Below are 26,305 nucleotides of genomic sequence, written 5' to 3' on the forward strand. Positions count from 1 at the left end.
GCCGGAGCGCGCGTGCCCCTGGGGGCCACGTGACGGAAGGCCCCGCCCCTCCCGCGCGGGAGTGACGTCACCCCGCGCACCGGGCGTGGCGGCCGCGGCGAGGTCAGGGCCGCTGTGGAGGCTCCGGTTTTGGCCGTGACGCATGAGGGTGTGTGACCAGCGGCCTTCGGGTTTTCTTCTCGTAAATAAAGGCCTCGCTAAGGACAAGTGGGCTTGTACGGTTTAAAAAAAGTTCAAGTTCAGTTGTGATCAAAGAAATGCGGGTTCAAGTGTGAGGGCTTTGCGGTGCACTTCTCGGAGAAGCGGTGGAACGACCGATCGCGCTGGTGGGAGGAGTGCGGAGGTGCCGCGCTCCCGGGCGACAGCGGCCGCAGCAAGCCCGCAGTGTCACCGGGGCTTGTGACAACTGCTGCATCTTAAGCCCCTTGCGGACCTACCTAGGAATGGAAGCCTGCATTTTACCAAGATCTCCGCGTGATTCACATACAAACTAAAGTTTGAAGTCAGTGTCATGGGGGACAGTCCGTGCCTGAGAGCGTCCATTACTCCCACCTTCCCCCCGACCCCTGCCAGCGTCAGATATTTAAATGTTTGCCGTTCAGATGGATCTTCAACGGAGTTTTTTTCCAGCTGTTATTTTAAATGGTTGGAATGGGTGTATATCCTAGCTTATCAAATTAATGTATAATGGTATAATTCTAGCAGTTAAGGTTTGGGGATAGCTCCAGTTTTACCGTTGTGAAGAGTGACACTAAAATGCTCTTTGCCGCGTAACATCGTGGTTCAACTCAGAGTCTCCAAGACTGGGCGGATTCTGCTAGTGTATGGGCTGTGTTAGTTTGTCCCTAGATGAGGTTACCAGATGAAATCCAGGATGACCTGAACTGTGAATTTCAGAGAAACGGCAATTTTTAAATATAAGTATGTTCCGTGGAATATGTGAAATATAGTAAAATATTACATATCCGTAATTCAGATTTTAAATATAGAGCATCCTGTATTTTTATTTGCTAATACTGGCAACCTCAACCCTGGACAGAGCTAACTTTGGTTTTCTAATCTATGAAAGGGCAGTGACAATAGGGCCGATCTTATAAAGCTGTGTGAGTGAAATCAGATAATCAAGGAATACTTACCACAGGGTATGAAATGTAATGGGAGCTCAATTTCACGCAGGTGTATGTTAGGATAAATTCCTAGACGTATATGCTTTAGTTACAGAACTCCCAGGCTTCCTTTAGGGCTTGTCTGAGCATTTGATGATACCAAAAACTGTGTTTTGAGAAAAGCTTTGAGAGGGTTAGCAAATATTCCTCAATTAGCTCCAAAACAGAAATCAGGTTTTTAAGTTTCCACATTAAATAAAAAGTTGCCACCTACAGGCTAATGTAGATTTCTGTTCATTGACACCAACTACTTGGATGTTGGGTTTTTTGTTTTGGGGGTTTTTTGTTAGAGAGAGAGAGAGAGAGAGAGAAAGGGCTCACGTGGAGAAGGGGCAGAGGGAGAGGGACAGAGAGAATCTTACACAGGCTCTAAAGCTCCATGTACCCAGGGGCTCCATCTTACAACTGTGAGATCATGACTTGAACCTAAATTCAACTGAGCCCTTGGATGTTGACTCTGATTTCTATTCCAGAGTCAACTGAAACAGTATTCAAAGTAACTTGTTTAAGCAACATACTACATCATTTCTAAGACCTATCCATATTATATAGTACCCGAACCAACATTTAAAGGAGAAAACTAAGACAGTATGAGGCTCATGGCTCTAAGAGCATTTATCTTTTTTTTTTTTTTTGCACAGATGGTATTTACAACATCCCCCTTTTTGCTTACCAAAGAAAACAATTATTCTCAAATTTCAAAGCTAGAAAAAAAGTTATTTTAAGATGATGCTCTGTATTTATACTAGGATTCTTTTCTCCTGCTGAAGATTTGTCTTGTACTTTACACTAACTTTAATAGACTCAGAGGTTTATTATAATCATTTCTATTACTTTCTAGAAGCAGGGAAGGTATTTAAAAAAAAGGGGCCAAGAATATAATCATCATGTGCTTATTTGTGTTGCCAGATTGACTTTTTAAAGGCTCAATCAAGTCACCCTGGCCATCTGTAATATCTGAGCTCAGGTTTCCCAATGTCTTTCTACCAATAGATTTTATAGAGTATTTTGCTAAAATACACATATATAGGGATTATAGACTGGTTCTTTCTTCTTTACATTGTATAGATTATCCCAAAGACTACAAGCTCCATGAAGGGAGGGATGTTTTCCTGCGCCCTCACCTAGGATATCTGGCCCTAGATAACCCTCAATTATTGGCTGAGCACAGGGGATAAGTTGTTTCCTGCTGTAAAACCTAGCTTGTATTTTCGTCATAACGCTAGGCTTAGTGATCCCACCCTGAGTCCTCCCCAGTCCTTTTATTCCTGTCAGTGTGTTCTTCCCCGCAATTTCTCATTGTCTTCGTGAATTAAATATGTTTCCCCTCGCTGGCCACCCTCACCAGGGTGAGCCCGACAGCCTCCTCTCTAACCCAGGAGAAGTACTTTAGACATGTGGGAGTGTGTCGACACAGGGCAGATGGGGAACCTCGCTACTTCTTCCCTAATCCCAGCTCAGCAGGTCTCAGCCTGAACACAGACCAGCAGCAACGCCCCCAGTGCAGGAAGTGTGAGGACAGCTGTAGGCCAGGGCCACAGGATGGGAAGAAACATGTCCAAGGCAAAATCAGAAGCAGGGCAGGGGGGCTGCCTCCAAGTGACAAAGGGGCTGGCAGGCACAGACAACAGGGCTGGCTAGAGAACTGGACTGGGCCACCAAGGTGCATGGACCAGACTCTGGCACTCAGGAACCCAGCCAAGCAAGGACGCAGCACCAAGTTCTACACTGGCAGCAAGAGATGCCAGACACAGCTGAGCCAACATTGGCATGTATCAACCAAGGCTCTCTGTGAAAGTCTTTTTGAGAAGGTCCCCAGCTGGGTCACCTGGCTAGAGTAGGAATGGACAAAGCCTCCAAGGGTGGGGCGTCCCCAATGGTCTAAAGGGACCAAGTGAGCTTGGCAAATTTTGGAGACAATACACTTCACCTCAATCAACTGTGTGATAGTTGTCACTGTGTGACAGTGTATATTTCTAATGCTCAAGGTTTTGCCACCCAGAAAGTCAGTGGCACGTGTAACGAAGGATTAAGAACTATCATTAAAGCAAGACAGAAAGGCGTTCTTGTTCTAGAGTGCTCTGGTTGTATTTCTTCCTGCATTTCACACAATTTCATGATGTTCCAAACTTTTCTCCTCTATGTTGAACACGTGGGGGTTTCTTTAAACCCTTTATTAATGAAAATGATTTGTTTTTGCTTCATCCGCTGCCCTCTCATGTCTCCAATTCTGGGAAGACATTATCCAAGTACCACTGAAACGGTCTGCAGCCTAGTCGTTTCCTTAGTTCAGCACGCTCGCTAATGTTTCCATAGGCAACAGATTTCAGACCAGGTCTTCGTAAAAAAAACTGCTCCTAAATGGAAATAGAGAGTAATTTCATTAAACCAAACAAATCTTTGTTAATCAAATCATATCTAACATAGCAGTATATATTTTCATCACCTGCACTAAAAAAAAAAAAAGTCAGAACAAAACAACTTCCAGTTTCATCCCTACAAGTGAGGACAGAGACGCACGTGGTACCGGGGATTCACTCACTCTGCGCATGTTTACAGGGTGTCTTGTGATGAACCACAACACGGAGCGGGTAGAGGCGTCCAGGAAGGTTGGGTCCTGCTTCTTAGGAGCCCCCAAATCACGGCCACCTGTTGTGGTATATCCCCCGTTTCTCTTGCTCTCTCAATAATCAAGGAAGGCCCTCATTCCCCGGTCCCAACCAACACTTCCGTAGTGTCAGAAATGAGAGATGGTATAGTGGCGTAGGGCAAACGGACTGTGGGGGAAGACGGCCTGGATTCCACTTCTCACTCTGTCATTTATTATGTGACCTTTGCCGCTACCCTCGTGAGGTAGTTGTGAGGCCTGACACCTTAATACACATGGAGCACTGGGTACACAAAGACCGGCATGTAGTGTCCTGTCGCATTGGCCGTTATTATCACACCTGCTTGGTCTTCTATACGCTCTGGATTTAAGATCGTACTACGTGCGAATGTTAACGGATTCAATCTGTCCTATATTCAAAAAGATATTCTAAAGACACCAAAGCCTCCTTGAAAGCAGAACTCTTATATTTTCTTCTTTGTTTCCTAGCGCTCAGAATACAGTACAGTGATATTCTTGAGCAAGAGAAGGAACTTGCTTATCCAGTTAGTGTATTATAGGCATGCCATGCTGGGCTCTCCCTGGGAATCCCTTGGCCATGGAAGGTCTCTGCCACCACGTCTTGCCCCGCCTAGTTCCCAGAGCAGATTGGTGCAGGAGACGGACCTGAGGGTGGGAGAGGGCCGTTGTCATTTGGGAGCAAAGGCAGAGAAGACCTCAGGCAATGTTTTGTCGAAGCCCTCTCTTGTCTCATGTGGCTCACTACATTTCCCAGCGTGCAGGGTCATACCATCCGTTGATTTCTGCCATACGTTATATGTTCTTTTAAGTTCAGTGGACTTTTTGCGACACTATCCTCTCTGAACTTCAGTAAACTACTGAGTCTTAGCTGTGTTCAAGTCAACTGTTTAAATCTGTGGCCAGAGTTCACACACAAAAAAATCAATAAACATAAAAATAAGCTCACAATCTCTCATAAATAAATGCAATTGAAGGAGCACTTGGGTGGCTCAATTGGTTGAGCGTCTGACTTCAGCTCAGGTCATGGTCTCCCAGTTCCTGGGTTTGAGCCCCGTGTTGGGCTCTGTGCTGACAGATCAGAGCCTGGAGCCTGCTTCAGATTCTGCGTCTCCCTCTCTCTCTGCCCCTCCCTACAGGTGTGTGTGTGTGTGTGTGTGTGTGTGTGTGTGTGTGTGTGTGTATGCACACATGCATGCACAGGCACACCCTCTCTCAAAAAAATAAACATTAAAAAAGTTTTAAAAATGTAATTTAAAATTAATGAGACATCATTTTAGCCTATCAGATTAAAAGAAGTATAAAGCTTAATTAAAACCAGGGCTGGAAACACTGTGGAGAGACCAATATTTTCACATACATTTGGTGACAGTGATAGACAGTTTGGATATTACTCGTCAGGATATAAAATGTGCCCTCCCGTGCCCAGCAAGTCCATGTTTTGAGATTTATTTCAGAGATCTGCACAAATGTAGAAAAAGATAGTAAAGGATGCTCATTTCAGCAATGTTAAGGATTTTTAAAATGCGGGATATTCAGAATACTTATCGCTGGGGGGGCTATTTATTAATGGGATCAATTTTAGGAGATCCTTTCACAGGAAATATTTAAAAGAATGATATGTTCATACACTCAGATTTCAAAAGACTTTGAAAGTATGTTTTCAAAATATACTACCAAGTGGAAAACGTAGAATAAAATAGTGTCTGACTATTGTTACATAAAAGGATTCATAGTTGGGTGTGTTAACAAGAAACTATGAATTTTTGTGATTACTAAATTTAGTGACTTAGTGGTTGCTAATTTAAGGATTACTTCTGAGGGCTGGAAATGGCCTTAGAAAGCTTGCTTTTCACTTAATGCTCTTTCAATACTGTATGACTTTTAAACATGAGTATGTTGGGGTACCTGGGTGGCTCAGTCAGTTAAGCATCCAACTTCCGCTCAAGTCATGATCTCACAGTTCGTGGGTTCGAGCCCCGCCTTCGGCTCTGTGCTGACAGCTCAGAGCCTGGAGCCTGCTTCAGATTCTGTGTCTGCCCCTCCCCTGTTCCCACTCTCTCTCTCTGTCTCTCAAAAATAAATAAAAAACCATTAAAAAAAACCCATGAGTATGTTTTACCTTTTTAAAAAATAAGGAAATATAATAAACATGCAAAAAGCACATGAAATATAAATGTGCAACTTAATGAATTGTTGAAAAATCAATCCCAGTAACGCTGACTAGGTCAGGAAATGGAACAGAAATGCTATACCAGAAGCGCCCTGCCTTTCTCTTCCTGTGCACATCCTTTCCCCTGGGTTTGCTGTTGTAGCTGTTTATTTAAAAAATTAAAATAATTAACACTTATTTATTTTTGAGAGACAGAGCATGAGCAGGGGAGGGGCAGAGAGAGAGAGTCATATCTGAAGCAGGCTCCAGGCTCTGGGCTGTCAGTACAGCTTAATCCACTGAGCCATCGAGGCGCCCCTCCCCTGGTTTTAAATACTATCTTGACTAGGATGCCCCTGGGGGCGGGGCTTGGTTGGTTAAGCTTCCAACTCTTGACTTCGGACTCAGGTCATGATCTCAGGGTGTGTGAGATTGAGCCCTGCTTCAGGCTCTGTGCTGACAGTGTGGAGCCTGCTTGGGATTCTTTCTCTCTCTCTCTCCCTCTCTCTCTCTCAAAATAAATAAATAAACTTTAAAAAAAACCTTAAGGGTGCTTAGATGGTTCAGTCAGTTAAGCACCCAACTTCAGCTCAGGTCACGATCTCACAGCTCATGGATTCGAACCACATGTCAGGCTCTGGGCTGACAGCTCAGAGCCTAGAGCCTGTTTTCAGATTCTGTGTCTCCCTCTCTCTCTCTGCCCCTCCCCTGCTTGCACTGTGTCTCTCTTCTCTCTCTCAAAAATAAACATTAAAAAAATTTTTTTAAACAATAAAAACCTTTGAATGCTATTGTGATTATGTATTCATGTCTTTGCTTTTCTTTTTAGCTTTGATATCTAATTATGAATACATAAATTATATGGCTTAATTTTACTCATTTTAACTTATAGAAATGGAATACATCAGTGTATATTCTATTGTGTTTGGCTGCTTTTGTTACCCATTATGTTCTTTTTTTTTTTTTTTTTTTAGGTAGGCCTCACACCCATTGCATTGTGTGCACTCCAATGTGGGGCTCGAACTCATGACTATGAGATGGAGACCTGAGTCACAATCGCAAGTCAGATGCTTCACCGACTGAGCCACTCAGGCACCAGCAGTATGTTTTCCAGATTCACTGTACCATTGTATGTGTATCTACAGTTGGTTAATTTTCATGGCTGTATAGAATTATACCAGCTAAATATAACACATGTATCCATTCTGCTTTTAACGAGCAGCTGTTTGCTTGGGCTAACACCAGCCACGCTGTTTGTAAACATTCTTGTTCTTCCGGTTGCCCCAAAGCGTGCCTTTCTGTGGTGTGTACACAGAATAAAATTGCTGGATCATGGGATATTCATGATCTTTACTCGACTCTGCCAAACTGTCTTCCAAAGTGAGTTCACAGCATCTGAGAATTCCTGTGTGCCAATACGTGGTCCTATCAGACTTCAAAGGTTTTTGCCAACCTAAGTGGCTACGTAGAAATACCTCACTGAGGTTTTTAAAAGAGTATCATTTTATAATTTAAAACAATAAAGAAATATTAGATTAAGGCAGGACATATAATATCACAGGAAGATTCTTCCACATTTCTCCCCATACATCTGAAAAGAGGTCTTGTGGGGGTTACTGCCTTCTGTGTTTGTGCATGTGTCCTGGAGGGACACGTTTCAAGTTCAAATGGGGCCACGGCTACGTGTTCTCTGTATGTGCCCCCTTTTAGGTCCTGGGTGTGGCTTTGATAGAGGAATTGACTGTCGGTAGAAGAGAGGCGGCGAAGGTCACGTTGTCTCCAGACCACGGTCACTGCACGCTTGGAAACTTGGTAGTAGAGGAAGAGAATCTAAAGAATTGGCCGTGGGGCTGGGAGCAGGGGGAGACGTTTGCCTCAGAGGGGAGATCCCTGGGGGCAGGGGGGGGGCGGGGGGGGCAGGCGGGAATTAGATCTGGGCCAAACAAACAAAACAAACATCCTGTGTTGATTAATTTACATCTGAGAAACTTGAGTTTCCCTAGAAATTAAAATGGAAAGTAACGTTCAAGTTCAAGTGGGTTAGAATGAGCTCGTTGAGAACGGGGTCTGGGGACGGTGGATGAGGGCGGGGCGGGGGAAGGTGTGCGGCTAATTTAAGGGCACTTGTTATCTGGAAAGGCGAGAACCGGCCGGTCTGTGTTCTCGCGCGTCTTTCCACCTCGCGCCCCGCCTCCCTCACCTTGTACTCGTCCAGCCACACGTGCACCAATCTGAGACTGTTATGCATCACGGCTTTTGTAAGCTCAGGTTGATTTTGGGGGCGACGCTTACTGACGTGCCCCACCCGCGAGCAGGGGAGTATGAAGAGCTGGCCTCCACACATCCAGATCTGGACAAAGACAGAAACATTAATGTATGTTTGCCGGTTCGAGGCAACTGCTGAATTTTTTTTTTACAAGCATAGCAATATCTAATATTTAAGTTGTTTATGTAATCCTAACAGCCCTATAACATAGGTCTTGTGATTATCCCTATTTTACGAATAAAGGAATGAATCCATACGTTGGTGAAGGAGTTTGCTCAGTGACACAGTGCGGAGTTTGAGTTCAGGAAGTCTAGCCTCAGAGCCGCACTCCAAATACTGAGTCTGTCTCCTTCATGCACTACCAGTTCTGAGGGTGCTTAGGAAGGAGAGGTGGCAGGCTATTTTGTCCTAATTCTCAAAGAATACGCTGAGAGTAACTAAGTATTACTGAATGTCGGCAGGTAACAAGAGAAATACTGATCGTGGCTACAGATTCAATGATTCATGTTTTCTGTATTTAACACACTGTATAACACTTATTTAATTTTTTAATCACTATTATTTTTGAGAGAGGGATAGACAGAGTGTGAGAGGGGGAGGTACAGAGAAAGAGGGAAATGCAGAATCTGAAGTAGGCTCCAGACCCTGAGCTGTCAGCACAGAGCCTGACCCGGGGCTCGAAGGGATGAATTGTGAGATCACAACCTGAGCCGAAGTCAGATGTTTAACCGACTGAGCCACTCGGGAACCCCTATAACACTTATTTTTGCTACACAAAAGTAAAATATGACCATTGAAAAATCAGCAAATGTAGAAAAGCACACAGAAAAAAATAACGGTCACTTCTTGTCCTAACACTGTGTAGGTCACTGTCAATCCAGGTCCCGTGTTCTTACACACGTCTACACAACATTGGGATGACTTGTGGTTTTTTCATTTAAAGTTATGTGAACACAGTCAGTTAAGTGCCCAACTTCCGCTCAGGTCAAGATCTCACGGTTCATGACTTCAAGCCCCATGTAGGGCTCTGTGCTGACAGCTCAGAGCCTGGTGCCTGCTTCTGATTCTGTGTCTCCCTCTCTCTCTCTCTCTCTCTCTCTCTCTCTCTCTCTGCCCCTCCCCTACTCACAGTCTATCTCTCTCTCAAAAATAAATAAACATTAAAAAACAAACAAATATATAAAGTTATGTGAAATTATGGGGCGCCTGGGTGTCTCAGTTGCTTAAGCATCTGACTCTGGATTTTTGCTCTGGTCATGATCTCACAGTTCATGGGTTCAAACCCCACATCGGCTTCTGCAACATCGGTGTGGAGCCTGCTTGGGACTCTCTCTTCCTTCTCTGCCCCTCCCTTGCTCTCTCTCTCTGTCTCAAAAATAAATAAACATTTAAAAGAAGTTATGTAAAGTTATTTTAAAAGTTTTATATTGTTTGGATATTTTGGTAGTTTCCAATTTTTAATATTATAAATAATAACACAAAGAAGGTGCTTATAGTATGAATCTGGTGCATACCATTTACATAGCTCACAGTATATTTGCTGTGACTTCTTTGTTTATGCTAATTCCATGATCCTTGCAGAGTTGGCAAACTAGAAGCCTCCTATCACTCAGGAGTTTCAAAACGCAAAAGCCCTCGGCCCACCCAGCCCTAATGAATCAGGAACTGTGGGGCTGGGCCCAGTAATTTGCATTTTACCCTGATTTTTGGGTGATTTTGATCATATTAAAATGAGAATCACTGTTCCGATTGATCAAGATCATACATCCCGGTTTAATAGATACTTTTTAAATAAAATCCATCTAGTCATTTAGGACGTAGTAATAGGAAATAAGGTTTTCATTGAACAAAGTACTCACAATATTGCTTACGAGAGCAATGCCTAGGGTGAAGTATCACTCAGGTAGTTAGAAGGCACTGTGTTTAAGGAAACGAAACTTCTGACATAACATGAGACCAACAGATCTGTGCAAACCCCTCTAGAGTTCTTCAGAAATAGCCAGAAATAGCCCCTCAGAATGTCAAGAAAAATATCTATGGAATTCCTTTCCCTTAGAAAAACCTTAGATCAGAACTCTGAAGAATTAGGTTCTTTTATTAGATCCGTCATCTGCTTATGATCAGACACATCCTCTCTAGATCTTGTTTTCATCTGAATCTGAGAACGACATAGTTGCTCATTTAAGCTACTGTTTGGGGTACTTTGTTACACAGCCAAAGCTAACGGCTACTGGCCATAGTGTCTTATTCCTTTTTTTAAAGTGACAACCTAATGAAATTTGGAAAATCATGAATATCTGTTTAATAATTAGACTGGAGACAGCACTGTTTGTTATTTTTGGTATATTCTTACATGTTTGAAATGTTTCCTTTTTTAAAAAAAATTTTTAATGTTTATTTTTCAGAGAGCGCCAGAGCCAGAGTGTGAGCAGGGAAGGTCAGAGAGAGAGAGAGACAGAGACACAGAATTTGAAGGAGACTCCAGGCTCTGAGCTGCCAGCACAGAGCCTGATGTGGGGCTCGAACCCACCCACCGTCAGATCACACGCTGAGCTGAAATTGAATACTTAACCAACTGAGTCACCCAGGCACCCCAAAATGTTTTTTAATAGGAAAAGAAATCTGACCATGAGTACAGAATAGAAAATAAAAGTAACGTGATTAAAGGGGTACAAAAGTAAAAATTTTATCAAAAAGCTTTCTTGAAAATCAAATTGAAGGAAGCTATAGCAATTTTGCCTTTCATAGGGCTCATGCGTTTGTTCTTTTATTCTTGATTTCTTCACAAGAGGGACATGATCTATCTGGACACGGCTTTTGCTCTGTGCTCATTGTCCACGTAGGTAATGGTCGACTTTCTTCCCCAGATTTTCTGCTGGAAGTCCATCCAGCTTCCAGTCTCTACTGTCAGTAGGAGGAGCAACAGTCATGGTTGATCTTGTGGTAGCTGTAGTGGGACTAGTAACAGCCCCCGCGCCCCACTGAGAGGCAGGCTAACACAGGGGTCGGAGCATAGACTCCGGGCCTGGCGGTGTGGTTTGAGTCCTCCACCGGCCGTAGGAACTAGGCAAGTTGCTGCACGTAATTACTCAACACATGGTCGTCCGTTTCCTCATCTGTAAAATTAGAATAACAGTACCCACCTCAGGGGGCTGTTATGAGCATTAGATAACCTGATACTTGTTAAGTGTTTAGAGATTTTATTTTTTATTAAAAAATTTTTTTTAAACATTTATTTATTTTTGAGAGACAGATCACGAGCAGGAGAGGAGCAGAGAGAGAGGGAAACACAGAACCAGAAGCAGGCTCCAGGCTCTGAGCTGCAGCACAGAGCCTGACATGGGGCTCGAACCCACAAACCGCGAGATCATGACCTGAGCTGAAGTCAGATGCTCAACCGACTGAGCCACGCAGGTGCCCCTAGAGTTTTTATTTTTAATATTTTTTAACTTAAATTTTAGTTAACATTTAGTGCAATAGTGGTTTCAGGAGTAGAATTCAGTGATTCATCACTTATATCCAATACCCATTGTTCATCACAACAGGTGCCCTCCTTAGTACCCATCCCCCATCTAACCCATCCCCCACCACCTCCCTCCTTCAACCCAGTTTGTTCTCTATCATTAAGAGTCTCTTGTGATTTGTTTCCCTCTCTTCTCTTTCCACCCTTTTCCATATGTTCATCTGTTTCGTTTCTTAAATTCCACGAGTGAAATCATATGGTTCTGTCTTTCTCTGGTTGACTTATTTTGCTTAGCATAATACATTCTAGCTCCATTCACACCACTGCAAATGACAGGATTTATTCTTTTTGATGGCTGAGTAATATTCCATCGTATAGATTATACCACATCTTCTTTATCCATCCATCATTCGACGGACATTTGGGCTCTCTCCATGGTTTGGGTATTGTTGATAATGCTGCTATAAACATTGGGGCACATGTACCCATTCAAATCTGTATTTTGTGTCCTTTTGGATAAATTCCTAATAATGCAACTGCTGGATCATAGGGTAGTTCTACTTTTAGTTTCTTGAGGAAGCTCCATACTGTTCTCCAGAGCGGCTGCCCCAGCTTCCAGGCCCACTGATGGTGCCACATCCTCACCACCACCTGTTTCTCATGCTGTTAATGTTGGCCATTACGACAGGTGTGAGGTGGTATCTCATCATGGTTTTGATTTTTATTTCCCTGATGATGAGTGATATTGAGCATCTTTTCATGTGTCTGTTGGCCATCTGGATGTCTTTTTTTGAAAATGTCTATTCATGTCTTCTGCCCACTTATTAACTGGGTTATTGGTTTTTTGGGTGTTGAGTTCGATAAGGTCTTTATTTTGGATATGAACCCTTTATCCAATATGTCCTTTGCAAATATCCTCCCCCATTCTGTAGATTGCCTTTAGTTTTGCTCATTGTTTCCTTTGCTGTGCGGAAGCTTTATTATCTTGATGAAGTCCCAATAGTTCATGTCTGCTCTTGTTTCCCTTGCCTTCGGTGACGTGTCTAGTAAGAAGTTGCTCCAGCCAGCATCAAAGAGGTTGCTGCCTGTGTTCCCCACTAGGATTTTGATGGCTTCCTGTTGCACAGTTAGGTCTCTCATCCATTTTGAATTTATTTTTGTGTGTGGTGTAAGGAAGTGGTGCGGTTTCATTCTGTGCACGTTGCCATCCAGTTTTCCCAACATCATTTTTTGAAGAGACTGTCATTTTTCATTAGATATTCTTTTCTGCTTTGTTGAATATTACTTGATCTATAGTTGTGGGCCCATTTCTAGGTTTTCTATTCTGTTCCATTGATCTCTGTGTCTGTTTTTGTGCCAGTACCTTTCTGTCTTGATGACTACATCTTTATAATATAGCTTGAAATCCAAAATTATGATGCCTCCAGTTTTTTCTTTTTCAGGATTGCTTTGGCTATTCAAGGTCTTTTGTGGGTCCATACAAATTGTAGGTTTTCGGGGTGTTAGAGCCCTGAAAGACATCGCTGGTGGAATTTTGATGGAAATTGCATTAAATGTGTGGGCTGTTTGGTATAGGCATTGTAACAATGTTTGTTCCTCCAATCCGTGAGCTGGAATGCTTTTCTATCTATTTGTGTCTTCTTCAATTTCTCTCATCAGTGTTCTGTGGTTTTCAGAGTACAGATCTTTTCTCTCTTTAGTTAGGTTTATTCCTGGGTCTCTTATTGTTTTTTGGTGCAATTGCAAATGGGATCTATTCCTTGATTTCTTTTTCTGCTGCTCCATTTTTGATGTATAGAAATGCAACAGATTTCTGCATGTTGATTTAATATCCTGACACTTAGCTGAATTCACGTATTAGTTCTAGCAATTTCTTGGTGGAGTCTTTCAAGTTTTCTACAGAGAGTATCATGTTGTCTGCAAATAGTGAAAGTTTGATTTCTTCTCTGCTGATTTGGATGCTTTTTATTTCTATTTGTCATCTGATTGCTGAGGGTAAGGCTTCCTGTACTGTCTTAAGTAGTAATAGTGAAAATGGACATCCTTGTTTTGTTCTTGACCGTAGAGGAAAGGTGCTCTTTTTCCCCACTGAGGATGATATTAGCTGTGGGTCTTTCGTACATGGCCTTTATGATGTTGAGGTATGGTCCCTTTGTCCCTATTTTGTTGAGAATTTTTATCAAGACTGGAGGATGCATTTTGTCAAATGCTTTATCTGTATCTATTGACAGATCACATGGTTCTTATCCTTTTTTTTATTGTTTATTTTTGAAAGAGAGAAGGGGGAGGGAGAGAGACAGAGGGAGGGAGGACAAGTGGGGGAGGGGTAGAGAAAGAGAGGTAGACACTGAATCGGAAGCAGGCTCCAGGCTCCAAGCTGTCAGCACAGAGCCCAACATGGGGCTCAAACTCACAAGCTGTGAGATCATGGCCTGAGCCAAAGTTGGACGCTCAACCAATCGAGCCACCCAGGTGCCCCTCTTTACTTTTATTCATATAGTGTGTCATGTTGATTGATTTGTGAATACTGAACCAGCCCTGCACTCCAGGAATAAACCCCACTTGATCATGGTGAATAATCATTTTAATGTACTGTTGAATTCAACTTGCTAATATGGTTGAGAATTTCTGCATCCATGTTCATCAGGGATACTGGCACCTGTGATGCATGCTGAGGGTTCAACACGCTGTGTGGTTTGGCTTGGCCTTTGCTGCCTGCCCATCCAAATGAGAAGAGTATGCTGAGTCGTTACTAGTTACCACTAGTGTTTGTACCACAAATACTAGCAGAATAGCAAAACTCGTGGGACACTAGCAGATTTCTAATACTCCTAGAATGATGAACAGACCTGAACCAAACTCAGAGACAGGAGCCAAGCTCTAACAATCTAAATTCAGAGGCAGAGCCACCCTGGCCTGCGCACGAACACATGAAAGAGAAAGCAAATGCTTCTTGTCCTGAGCCGTTCAGTTTTGAGCCACTTTGTGACACAGCATCATCGTCGCATTAGCCGCCTGATAATCGGGTTGTCTGTGACACTACTTTCTCTGGACATCTGTCTCATCTGCTCCGTGTCTATGCCTGGAAACCATCCAGGTCTCTCTGCCTCCACTGCCACGGCTCTAGATCCATCCACAGTCGCCCTTTGTTCAGATCATCACAAGAGACTCCTGGCCTCCCTACTTACCCCCACTGTGTTCATCTCCATCACTGCCCTACTTAACACACAGCATTTTCCCTGTGCGTGAGACACAACGTCAGGCTGTACGTGACCCTGTGGCGTCCTGCCCTCGCCCCCTGTGGCCTCATCCTGCCCCTTCTTTCCATGTGTCATGGTCCAGCCTCACTGGCCTTCTTCCTTGACACATATGGGTTGGAATGGCCAACTATTTTCTGAGTCTGTAGAAGAAATCAGGGCAATACGAAGTATTTTCTTACTTTTTCTGTAATCTGTATTTGTCCTTGGGCAGTGACGGAGGGACACAGTTACAGCTGGTGGGAAGGGGCAAAGTGGGCAGAGGGGAGTGTGGACTCCGTTCTGTTCCATTGGCCTCACCACTATGGGGCTGCCTTCCAGACTCGGGCTGGCCATCAGATTTATTTTCTAGTGGGATCTCCTCTTCTCTAGTCTCAATAAACTTAGCAGAAAGTTAGGAGAGGCTGCTAGCCAGCTACTGGGTTAAATGAGAACTCTGGGACATAAAAAGAAGGCAAGAGACGTTGGCTGAGGGCACGTTAGGTGGCAGACACGGTATTAAATGCTTCCTGCTCATTGCCTCAGTGGATGCACACGCCGACGATTATTCTGACCATTTACACATAAGGCTTCCTAGACTCTAAGTGGTTCAGTCATTTACAAATATTTCTCAACCACTTTTTACGTGATCAACAGAGCAGGTGCTGAACAAGTTTTGAACAAGTCAGACCATGCCCTCATGGGGCTTACAGCCTGCTCAGCACACCCATTGGTGGGGCCCCAGCACAAAACAAAAATGGAGTCTCTGGTTCAAAAATTATAAAACAACTTCACAACGGCAACAGCAGAGCCTTCCACGAAATGTGGGGTGCCTTGAAACGTGGTCCCATGTGCAACCACACAGGCTGTACGTCCACAGAGCCTGCCCTGAACACACTCACCAGTGACAGACACAGTAGAGCACACCCAGTGCTGTGGTGTGTGAGCACGCACAGGAGAATGGACCCCAGACTTGGGCGTGTGCGTGTGTGTGCACATGTGTGCGTGGGTGTGCGGGGAGGAGGATAGAGTCAAGAAAGTCTTCCTTAGGGGCACCTGGGGGGCTCAGTCGGTTAAGCATCCTACTTCATCTCAGGTCATAATCTCACAGTTCGTGGGTTCAAGCCCCACTTCGGGCTCTGTGCTGACAACTCAGAGCCTGGAGCCTGCTTCATATTCTGTGTGTGTGTCTCTCTGTCCCTCCCCTGCTCACGCTGACTCTCTCTCTCTTTCTCTTTCAAAAATGGATAAACACTAAAAGAAATTTAAAAAGAAAAAGAAAGTCCACCTGAGAAATTATATCAAAGCTGTAACTGTGGACTATGCTGGTGGGAAGGGGCAAAGTGGGCAGAGGGGAGTGTGGACTGTGCTGGTGGGAAGGGGCAAAGTGGGCAGAGAGGAGTGATGATTTAACCACACGATGAAGGGAAGCGGGGCATGAAGGAGGGACTGGAGACCGAGAAGGTCCTCTGGGGGCTGGACAGTTACCGGCGGGTGGAGGGCAGCACATCATCCACCCAAAGAGGGAAGGACCATGGGAGGAAGAATGGGTTCAAGGGAGTAGAAAGATCTCTCTTTGTGAAACGTTGGGGTTAGGACATTCTGGGACACTCATCCAACAGCAGCATAACCTGTAGGCAATGAGATGTGCAAGCTTCTGCCACAGAAGGACCCAAGAAGGAGCTAGAACTATGTCATCGGCAAGGAGTCATTGAAGCGTGATGCGGATCAGGGTGTCGAGAAGGGGGAGGGAGAAAAGAAAGAGGGCCTTGAGGAAACCCGTGGAGCCAATAGTAGGGCTCCAGGCCCAGAGTAGTGCACCTGGCCTGTATCTGGGGCCACCGGGATGGAGCCACGCGGGCTGTTGGGGACTACTGGAGGCCGGCCTCCACTCCACCAGGAAGCCGAAGTGCGATCTGAAGCCTGGAGAGGAGAACCATCCCGAGGCTGGAGGTCAGGCAGCAGCTGCGTGGGCACCAGGCCATCCCCACTTTCCCGAGTGACGGTAACACTGAGGTCAGGGCAGCTAGAACAAACCCAGAGCTGTGGAGGCTTCCGGAGAGAATGACTTAGAGTAGAACCGAGCTGGTGGGGTCTCCAGACCTGAGGTTGAGTAGATAGTGGAAAGCAGGACAGAATAGCTTGTGTGCTGACAGCTCAGAGCCTGGAGCCTCTTTCGGATTCTGTGTCTCCCTCTCTCTCCCCCCCCCCCCCCCCGCTCATGCGCGCTCGCTCGCTCTCTCTCTCAGAAATAAATAAACATTAAACATTTTTAAAAACCATGTCATCTTGCAGGGAAGCCATCTAAGACACACACCCCCCTCAACACAAGTCTTGATTCTCCTTCCATCTGATCTCACAGTACCCTGTATTTCTCCTTCTCCGCATTTATCACAAATAACTAATCATCTCTCTCGCTCTACTTCAACAGGATGGAAGCTTCAGGCCATCAGGAGCCGGGTTTGCGCTGCGTGTGGCCGTACTGAGTGCTCAGCACAGCCCTTTGCGCCTGACGGGTCTCAGGATTGTTGAGTGAATGAACGAACAGGAGAGGGTCACGCCCTCTTCTGAACGGCCGGCCGGCGGCAGAGCCTCACACGGGAGGTGTTCCTCGCGTGGTGGCCACACTGACCCTCACCAGGACTCCTGACAGAGTCTAGCCCAACAAAATCCAGATCTGGGTACGGTCACCGAGCAGGTGTTAGTTACCACCACGGAGAAGGTGCTGGTGGGCCACCGGCCCGGCCGGTCAGGATGGAGGTGCTGTGCCCGGTCCTGGTGACGCCGCCCTGCCAGGCCCTGTCCTTGTCTACAGTCGCCGGATCCTGGGGAGCCCACAGGTCCCCCCGGGAGCAGGCGGGCTGCCTGGGGGAGGGATCAGCCGGCTCAGAGTTGAGGTTCTTTCCCACGAGATAAGGAAATACTTCCCTGGACTAAGTACACAGGCACAAATGGCTGATGCCAGCCCTGAGGAGCGCACGGGTCGGGGGAAGAGGGGTAACAGCGCTGGGAAGAGCCACGCTTCTGAGCTGCACAGAAGGGCCTCCTCAGAGGAAACAGAACAGAGCTATGGGGGAGGCACCAGGAGCCCTGTTCTGCGGCGCCAAAGGTTGCAGGAACACAGGGCACAGAAGAACAAAGCCATCCGTTAGGGACATCAATATTAACCCGGTGACAGTTCCCAGAGGGGTGTCCTGAGGGCCGCCGGGACGCTGACTTATTGGAACGAGGAGAAAGGAAGACAAATGTACAGGTGTTGATGGTCTTCTCCCAGGGAAGACAGGGTTCCTTAGAGACCCCGGCTGATGTCAAGAGAGCACTCTAGCTATTTCTGAGTTTACGTGTTTGTGGAAGGAGAGACTCACACATACTTAAAACATATGAAGGGGCCATAGGAATGGAGCGGTTGACAATGCTGAAGCAGGATTTGAATAATAGGTTAGCTGTTATTTGCTATCTGGGGGGAAGAGAGAGCCGGAAAAAGGAGTACCTTCCTTCTTCAAATATGTATGTGTCCTTCACAAATTTGCTTTTATTCTGAGACACAAGAATGCGCTCATTGAGATGTTAGGTCCTGAAAGGGGGAAATTCCATATACGTGTTCGCAGAGAGTGATGTAATAAAACAAGGAATAATTAACCAAATGATGAAAAGTACTAAAAGCCTGGATATTATAAAATAATGCCTGGATCAAAAGAGAACACATGATTGGGGTTGGGGCCGGGGTGGGGCGGTAGGAGAGGGAGAAGCAAAAAAAGTAATCAGCTCACAGCATACCGCCAAATCGGGGCTTAAGAAGAAAACTGTGTTGCTCTAGATGTTTTTATATTCACAATAAAGTGTCTGAAGCATTATGAAAGGAGTCTGTGCTTAAAAGAACGCTAAGAGAGTGAACAAAGCCAAAAGGAGAAAGAGGGAGATAAAATCCAAGACAGAATAAAAGTCCGAAAAAGAAAACACAAAAAAGCAATTAAGCAAACATTTTAATGCCTCCTAGATAATATATGCAATTCCAAGTATGATCTCTGCAGATGATTTTAGAATATAAAGAACAGATGGCAAAATTTAAAGAATAATTATAGCTGTCACTTATTAAGCAGATTCTATAAATTATCAGCCTTTACAGCTTTGTAATAGAGATCTTTTTTTTTTTTCATTTTACCCACAAGGAAACTAAAGCTCAAGCAGAATTTGAATTTAGTCATTGATTAAGCTGTTTCTTTCACACTAGATTGTCTCTGTTGGGAAGAGACAAACAAGGCAGAGAGAGAAAAATGAGAACATATTTTAGGGATGATAAGGGTGAACTCACAGCCCAGATGTTTATGCACAAAGTGGCCGTTATAAAAATCTATTAGAATTTAGTCAAAAGCCAAAACTCACCTATGATAAACACACAATAAATATCTGAATAGTACCTTAGTATTTTCTTCAGACTCTCTTTCCAGGAATATTTGCCTTGTACTTTAGTCTCTACCCCAGTCATGCCCCTAAATCTTCACAGAATTGGAACTTGAGAAAGAAAAAAATGAGCAAAGGAAAAAAAAAAAAGAGAAAGAGAGAGACAAACCAAGAAACAAACTCTTAACTCTAGAGAACAAACTGCTGGTCATCGGAGGGGAGGTGGCCTGGGGGACGGGTGTAACGGGTGCCGGGATCAAGGAATGCACCTGCTGTGATAGCACAAGGTGGACCACGGACTTGTTGAATCACTATATTGTACACTGAAATTAACGCAACACTGTGTGCTAACTGTGCTGGAATTAAAGTAAAATAAACAAACAGGGGCACTTGGGTGGCTCAGTCGGCTAAGTGTCCCTCTTTGCTTCAGCTCGTGATCTCAGTTTGTGAGTCCGAGCCCGGTGCTGGGTTCTGAGCTGACAGCTTCAGATTTTGTGTCTCCCTCTTTCTGCCCCTCTCTCATTAATTCTCTCTCTCTCTTTTTTCAAGAATAAATAATAAGCATTAAATTTTGTTAAATAAACAAAAAACCCCAAAATCTTTATAAAATTATGAGAATAGCATTTATATTTATTCCTATTTACCGAGTGAGGAAATGGGAAATTAGAAAAATTAATGGCAGACCAAGGACCTACAGGAAGTTAGCAACCGAGCTGGGACCCATTCTGATGTCTAATGTCTACTGATCTAATATCACGGGAATATTTACAAGCCAAATCTACATTTAAATGTGAGATGTAATTCACATTCTACAAGAAATTCACCCTTCTACAGGATACAATGACTCTGAGCATTTTCATGAGGTTGCCCAATGATCACCACTATCTCATTCTGGAACATTCTCACCCTCTTAAAAAGAGCCCTGGGACCTATCAGCACTCACTCTCCTCCCTCAAGTCCTTTGCAACCACTCACCTACCTTCTGTTTCTCTGGATTAGTTTAGTCTGCAGCTTTTCTAGGACTGGATTTACTCATATAAATATGTGGCATTTTGTGTCTGGTTTCTTTCACTCACCATAATGTTTTCTTTTTATTGTTATTATTATTTTTTAATGTTTATTTATTTTTGAGAGAAGGAGACCATGAATGGGAGAAGTGCAGAGAGAGGGGGAGACACAGAATCAGAAGGAGGCTCCAGGCTCTGAGCTGTCACCATAGAGCCCGACACGGGGCTTGAACTCATGAACCATGAGATCATGATCTGAGCTGAAGTTGGAAACTTAACCGACTGAGCCACCCAGGCGCCCCTCACCATATGTATCCAAGATCCACCCACATTGTAGCAGGTGTCCTGGGATTCAAGCATTGAATGACAACCCAGACATCCTTTACCAAGTTCTCTCAATTTGCAGATGGAGAAACTGAGGCCTAAGGTAGCCCACAGAGGTAGTGACACCCAAGTCCCCCAGTGTCTAATCCTGGTGTTTCTACCACACCACAACCACCAAGACATCGTATAATAGAGTTTTCACAAATAAAAACATTACATTAAGCCAACATCCCATACATTAGAAATAACAAAGCATACAGTAATATAAGCTGATATTTTACTATTGTCAACTTTTGTAAGAAGTACCATAAATCATTTATTTCATGCGACACAGGAATGGTACCAGATGTTCATGGGAGAAAACTGGACACAAAGGTCACAAAATGCCTGTGACTTGAAGTCAGCATTCACTCTCTGTGTGTAAAGGGAAGTGTTTAGAAAGCAGAGTCTGAGTTACCCTTAATGAAAGCTCCAGATTTTCTGCTCCCCAGAGGTTCATGCCCTTGTCATACTGTCCAATCTCGTTAAAGTAATGCCTATTTATAGCAAAAATTCCTCCAGCCATTGCAGGTGACCTAAAAAGGACACATAAATATTAAACCACAGATTCAGCCATCATGGATTTTTGCCAAAATTATGCTGCATATTAGCAATAACGTAAAAACTAGAAAACAACAATATTAATACCAAAATGATTAACTTAATGTATATTTAACTTGATGTAGAGCTGTGTGACCTTGGGCAAGTTACTTAACCTCTCTGCACCTTATTTCCTTACCTGTAAATTCTGGATAATAATATTTTACAGGGTTGTTATGAGAATTAAATTACTAAGTATATATCAAAGCTTAGAATAGTTTCTGTCCATCATAATAACTATTACATATATGTGTCATGCTAAGTGAAATAAGTCAGGCGGAGAAAGACAGATACCATATGTTTGCACTCATAGGTCTAACAGGAGAAACCTAACAGAGGGCCATAGGGAGGGGAAGGGGGGAAAGAGAGCTGGGGAGAGAGAGGGACACAAACCATGAGAGACAACTGAATACTGAAAATGAACCGAGGGCTGAAGGGGGAGGCGGAAGGGGGAAAGGGAGTGATGGTCATGGAGGGGGGCACTTGGGAGAAGTACTGGATGTTACATGGAAACTAATTTGAAAATAAAGTATTATTAATTATAAAAGTCCCAATATCAAATTGTTCTTGCATGTAGAAATACATTTTCTAAGACTAATGATCTAGGAAAATCCTATTCATCTCCATAAAATTACAGATGAAAGCACTTAGAGAAATTTTTTTACATGCATTTAGCAGAGATGTCTACTCTTCTTGAGCTATCCACAGCGCCAGCATTTTGTTCATTGACCACACACCATGTGCTCCTGAGAACCAAGTCCACCTTCTAAAGACGGACACCTGAAGCCAGAGGACACTACATGGCGGTGTTATTTTTTTTTTAAAGTAGGCTTCACGCCCACTGAGGGGCTTGAGCTCACCACCCTGTGACCAAGGTCACATGCTCCACCGCCTGAGCCAGCTAGGTGCCCCCCAGTCGGTGTTCCAAACCAGAGTGAGATGCCCATTTCCAATCAAAGAAACTGAAAACCTACCAAATTCTATTAGTAGAGATTTTTAGAAACAAGATAAATAATAAAATATTTCTCTTCATTAAGCCCAAGAGATGGAAAGAAATCTCTCAAGCTTCTTTTCCTTCCCCCCCACCTTGATATCAATACATACATGATATTTCCCCATAACCCAAAGGAATCTCACCGAATGGGTGTAGTAGGTCCTTCTGGTCCATCCATCTCATAAGAGAAAACACGATCCCATTTAAACTGTAGATACCAATTGAAAGCGCCCCTTACAACAGGAGAGGGCTGGTATTCTAGGGTAATAGAGTCAATGACATCTATCAGAGGACACACCACCATTTTGGGGTCTTTGGCAACGGCCTGCAGCAGGGGCTCCAGCCACACTTTATTCACCTCGCAGTGGCTGTCCAAGAACACCAGGACGTCCCCTGGGGGTCAAGAATAGGCTAGCGTTAGAGCAGACGGACAAAACATCCGACAACCCAAATCCAAGTTCAATGCCAGAGCATCTGTTGAGCATTTACTACGTCTTTGGCTTTTATGGTGCTTTCCGTTTCACTGGGGGGTGGGGGTGGGGGCAGGGGAAGGGCTAGAAACACATACTTTATTTTGTGCAAAAATGTGGGCCATGATGTGTCAAGGATGTTCAGAAGTTGGTGAACTGTGGGTTAGAGAGTGGCTTGGTGAAGATTCTAAAGGGGCAGGTGGTGGGTGACTGGGTGGCTCAGTTGGTTAAGCATCCGGCCCTGGGCTTTGGCTCAGGTCACGATCTCACAGTTTATGAGTTTGAGCCCTGCATCAGGCTCTGTGCTGACAGCCTGGAGCCTACTTGGGATTCTCTCTCTTTCTCTCTGTCTCTCCCTCCCTCCTTCCCTCTCTCTTTGGCCCTGTGCTCGCTCGCTCTCTCTCTCTCTCTCTCTCCTCTTTCTCTCTCTCTCTCTCTCTCTCTCACACACACACACACACACACACAGAGTCTATCTCTCAAAATAAAATAAACTTTTAAAAAAAAGATTAAAAAAAAAAAAGCAGGTGGAACTGAGTAGGCCTTTAATTAAAAAAAATATTATTTTAGCTTGGCCTTGATCGATCAACTCGATTTAGCAAACATTTACTGTGAGGATAACTTGTTCGGTATTTAGTCTGGTGCTTGGGAGGCAAAAATGCGTAACTCTTTTTTCTAATTTTTTAAATGTTTATTTATTTTTGAGAGAGAGAGAGTGTGTGAGCAGAGGAGGGACAGAGAGAGAGAGGGAGACACAGAATCTGAAGCAGGCTCCAGGCTTTGAGCTGTGAGCACAGAGCCCAACACGGGGCTCGAACCCACGAACCGCGAGGTCATGACCTGAGCCGAGTCAGACACTCAGCCCACTGAGCCCCGCAGGCGCCCTGATGCAGTACTATTTTTGTTCTTGAGCTCAAGCTTTACTGAGTGTCAGCTTAGAGAGCATGGGGAAAACTGGCATGACCAAAGGAAAGAGTGCAAGTTGTTAAAGTACATCAGACGGGCTCAAATTGGAAGGGACCCCAAAATTCAGGAGCAGAGTTCGGACTTTTTCTTGCAGCCAACATAAAATCCTGAGAAGTTATGAGAAATGGCCCACGGTTGATGAGAAGAGTTAATATTTTTCATATGGTAATAATCTCCAAATTGACCTATAGATTCATTTAATCCTTATCAGAATCATACCTTGTTCTTTTTGCAGAAACTGATCCTAAAATTCATAGGGAAAGGCAAGGACCCAAATTAGCTAAAACAATCTTGAAAAAGAACAAAGCTAAAGGACTTCTGGATTTCAAAACTTAGTACAAAGCTATAAAAATAAAACAATATGATGCTGTCAGAAGGAAAGACATAAAGACCAAAGGATAGAATTGAGGTCATAGAAATAAACCAAATATCTGTGGTCAGCTGATCTTTGACAAGTGCACCCAGACAATTCAGTGAGGCAAAGAACAGTCTCTTCAGTAAACAGCCCCAACATAACTGGATACCCAGATGAGAAAGAATGAATTCAGACCCCCTACCTCAGAGCTAACGCAAAAATTAAGCCAAGTGAATCACACACCTAAAAAGGTCAGAGTTGAAACTATAAAACTTTTAGAAGAAAATACAGGCCTACATTTCTGACCTCAGGTTATATGGTTTCTTAGATATGACACCAAAAATAGAAGTGACGGATCAAAAAATAAGTAGGATTTCATCAAAATTAAAAACCTTTGTGCTTAAACAGACACCATAAAAAAAAGTTGAAAAAATCCACAAGATGGGAGAAATTATTTGAAAATCACATATCTGATAAAGAACTCGTATCCAGAATATATGAGGAGCCCTTACAATTCAGTAACAAAAAGACAACTTAATTAAAAAATGGGCAAAGGATTTGAACAGGGGTGCCTGGGTGCCTCAGTTCGTTAAGCGTCTGACTCTTGACTTCAGCTCAGGTCATGATCTCATGGTCATGGGATTGAGCCCTGCATCAGGATCCTCGCTGGGCATGGAGCCTGCTTGGGATTTTCTCTCTCCCTCTCTCTGTCCCTCCCCACCTCAAACATAAAAGTCTTTTTAAAAAAAGGATTGGAATAGACATTTCTCCAAAGAAGATATACACATGGCTGATAAACGTATGAAAAGGTAACCGTTAATCATTAGGAAAATGCTAATCCAAATCACAGTGAGACAATACTTCACATCCACTAGAATGGCTAAGATCAGAAAGGCAGATGGTGACAAGCAGGTGCACATTTAATCCACACCGTAAATCTGCTAAACATAGTCACGTGGCTCTCGTGCCAAACAATTCAAGCGACGATACTATTCAAATTTCTAATTTCTGTTTGCTGCATTCCCATAGTCTCTTAGGGTGATGCAGTCTCTGTCCGTGGAAAACTGACTTCTTGGGTCTGAGCCCTCAGTTCCAGGGCCTGGAGCAAATCTCTGATCTTTTGGAAGTTTACCCTCTTTCACAGGCAATGAGGCTGGTGCGTCTAAAACCTCCTAAAGCCTTTCCGCCACTGCTATTCTGTATTTTTATTACTTTTGCCCTGCATTTCTTCTAGGTTTCCCATAGGTATTTGTCATTCTGAAGCATATAAATTCAAAATGTACGTTTTATTTATTTATTGGTACTAGTCAGTGTATGCTAAGCATTTTGTTCAGCCCTTAGTGCTAAAGAAGGGCATGTTCCAAATTCCCTCCTTTAATCACGGCAGCCGCTGCGTTAGATGCCCTTGTTTCCGCATCACGGCTTGGGAAGCCCGGACTCAGAGCAGTGACTGGCCCAGGGGGCTGTTGCTGGCGATGGGCACGTGAAGATCTTGAACCCCAGGCTCTGGCTTGAAATCCGGTGTTCTTTGGCCCTATGTCGCCTCCTTTTGCTGTTTGTGGCCAAGAGCCAGCCACCGCCCTCCGTATGGCTGCCTTTGCAGAGCTCAGCTCTAGCGTCCGTCTCCCCAAAACCACGAGACCCCTCCGCATCCCCCTGCTAAGCTTCCTAATCAGCCTGAGTAGCTGTAGTTCCAGAAGAACTGAACTGCCAGGAGGCTAGATAGTTCCTGCGCTCCAAGTCCAGGCCAGCCTCCTGCAGAGAGAGGTCCCCTAGATACACCGGAGTTCTTTGCCACCAACTTAATGGCTGACTGCAACATAAATGTATGATCCTATAGTTTTGTGGGTTAGATGGTCATCATAGGTCTTCCCGGGCTAAAATCAGGGTGTTGGTGGAGCGAAGGTCTTTCCTGGAGGCTCTAAGGGAGGATCGCTGTGTCTTTTCCAGCTTCTAGAAGTGGTCTGCCTTCCTAGGTCCCTTTGTCCTTCTTCAGGGTCAACCACAGAGGACAGAGCTGTCACACACAGGTCTCTGACCCTCTCTGCCCACCACCTACAAGGTCTGACCGAGGGAGCCCACCTGCATAGCCCAGGCTAATCTCCCATCTCAAGGCCCTTAATTTTAATATTTTAATATTTTTTATTTCACAACTTTTAGTTGCAAGAAACATGCATACCAAAAAAAAGAGATGAAATATAAATGCAGAGCTTAATGATGTACCAGAAAGCCAAGACAAA

The 26,305-nt window shown here is 44.2% G+C and overlaps 1 protein-coding gene and 1 long non-coding RNA gene across 2 annotated transcripts in view; one reads left to right on the forward strand and one right to left on the reverse strand.

The window, feature by feature from the left end:
* LOC115277114 overlaps window positions 1-7,153 on the forward strand; it is a 7,390-nt gene extending 237 nt beyond the window's left edge. The window contains exon 2 of the long non-coding RNA XR_003902228.1: window positions 6,919-7,153. This is a non-coding gene — a long non-coding RNA (uncharacterized LOC115277114). The remainder of the gene's footprint in view (window positions 1-6,918) is intronic.
* Window positions 3,230-26,305, reverse strand: part of GALNTL5 (polypeptide N-acetylgalactosaminyltransferase like 5) — a 49,020-nt gene continuing 25,944 nt past the window's right edge. Inside the window, exons 6-9 of the mRNA XM_029921217.1 lie at window positions 22,418-22,667; window positions 21,099-21,216; window positions 8,145-8,294; window positions 3,230-3,523 (exon numbers count right to left, since the gene is read on the reverse strand). Of these exons, the coding sequence (XP_029777077.1) occupies window positions 3,383-3,523; window positions 8,145-8,294; window positions 21,099-21,216; window positions 22,418-22,667 (659 nt within the window). The 3' untranslated portion in view covers window positions 3,230-3,382. The remainder of the gene's footprint in view (window positions 3,524-8,144; window positions 8,295-21,098; window positions 21,217-22,417; window positions 22,668-26,305) is intronic.

This window comes from Suricata suricatta, chromosome 2 (assembly GCF_006229205.1).
Source record: "Suricata suricatta isolate VVHF042 chromosome 2, meerkat_22Aug2017_6uvM2_HiC, whole genome shotgun sequence".
NCBI classification, from domain to species: domain Eukaryota; kingdom Metazoa; phylum Chordata; class Mammalia; order Carnivora; family Herpestidae; genus Suricata; species Suricata suricatta.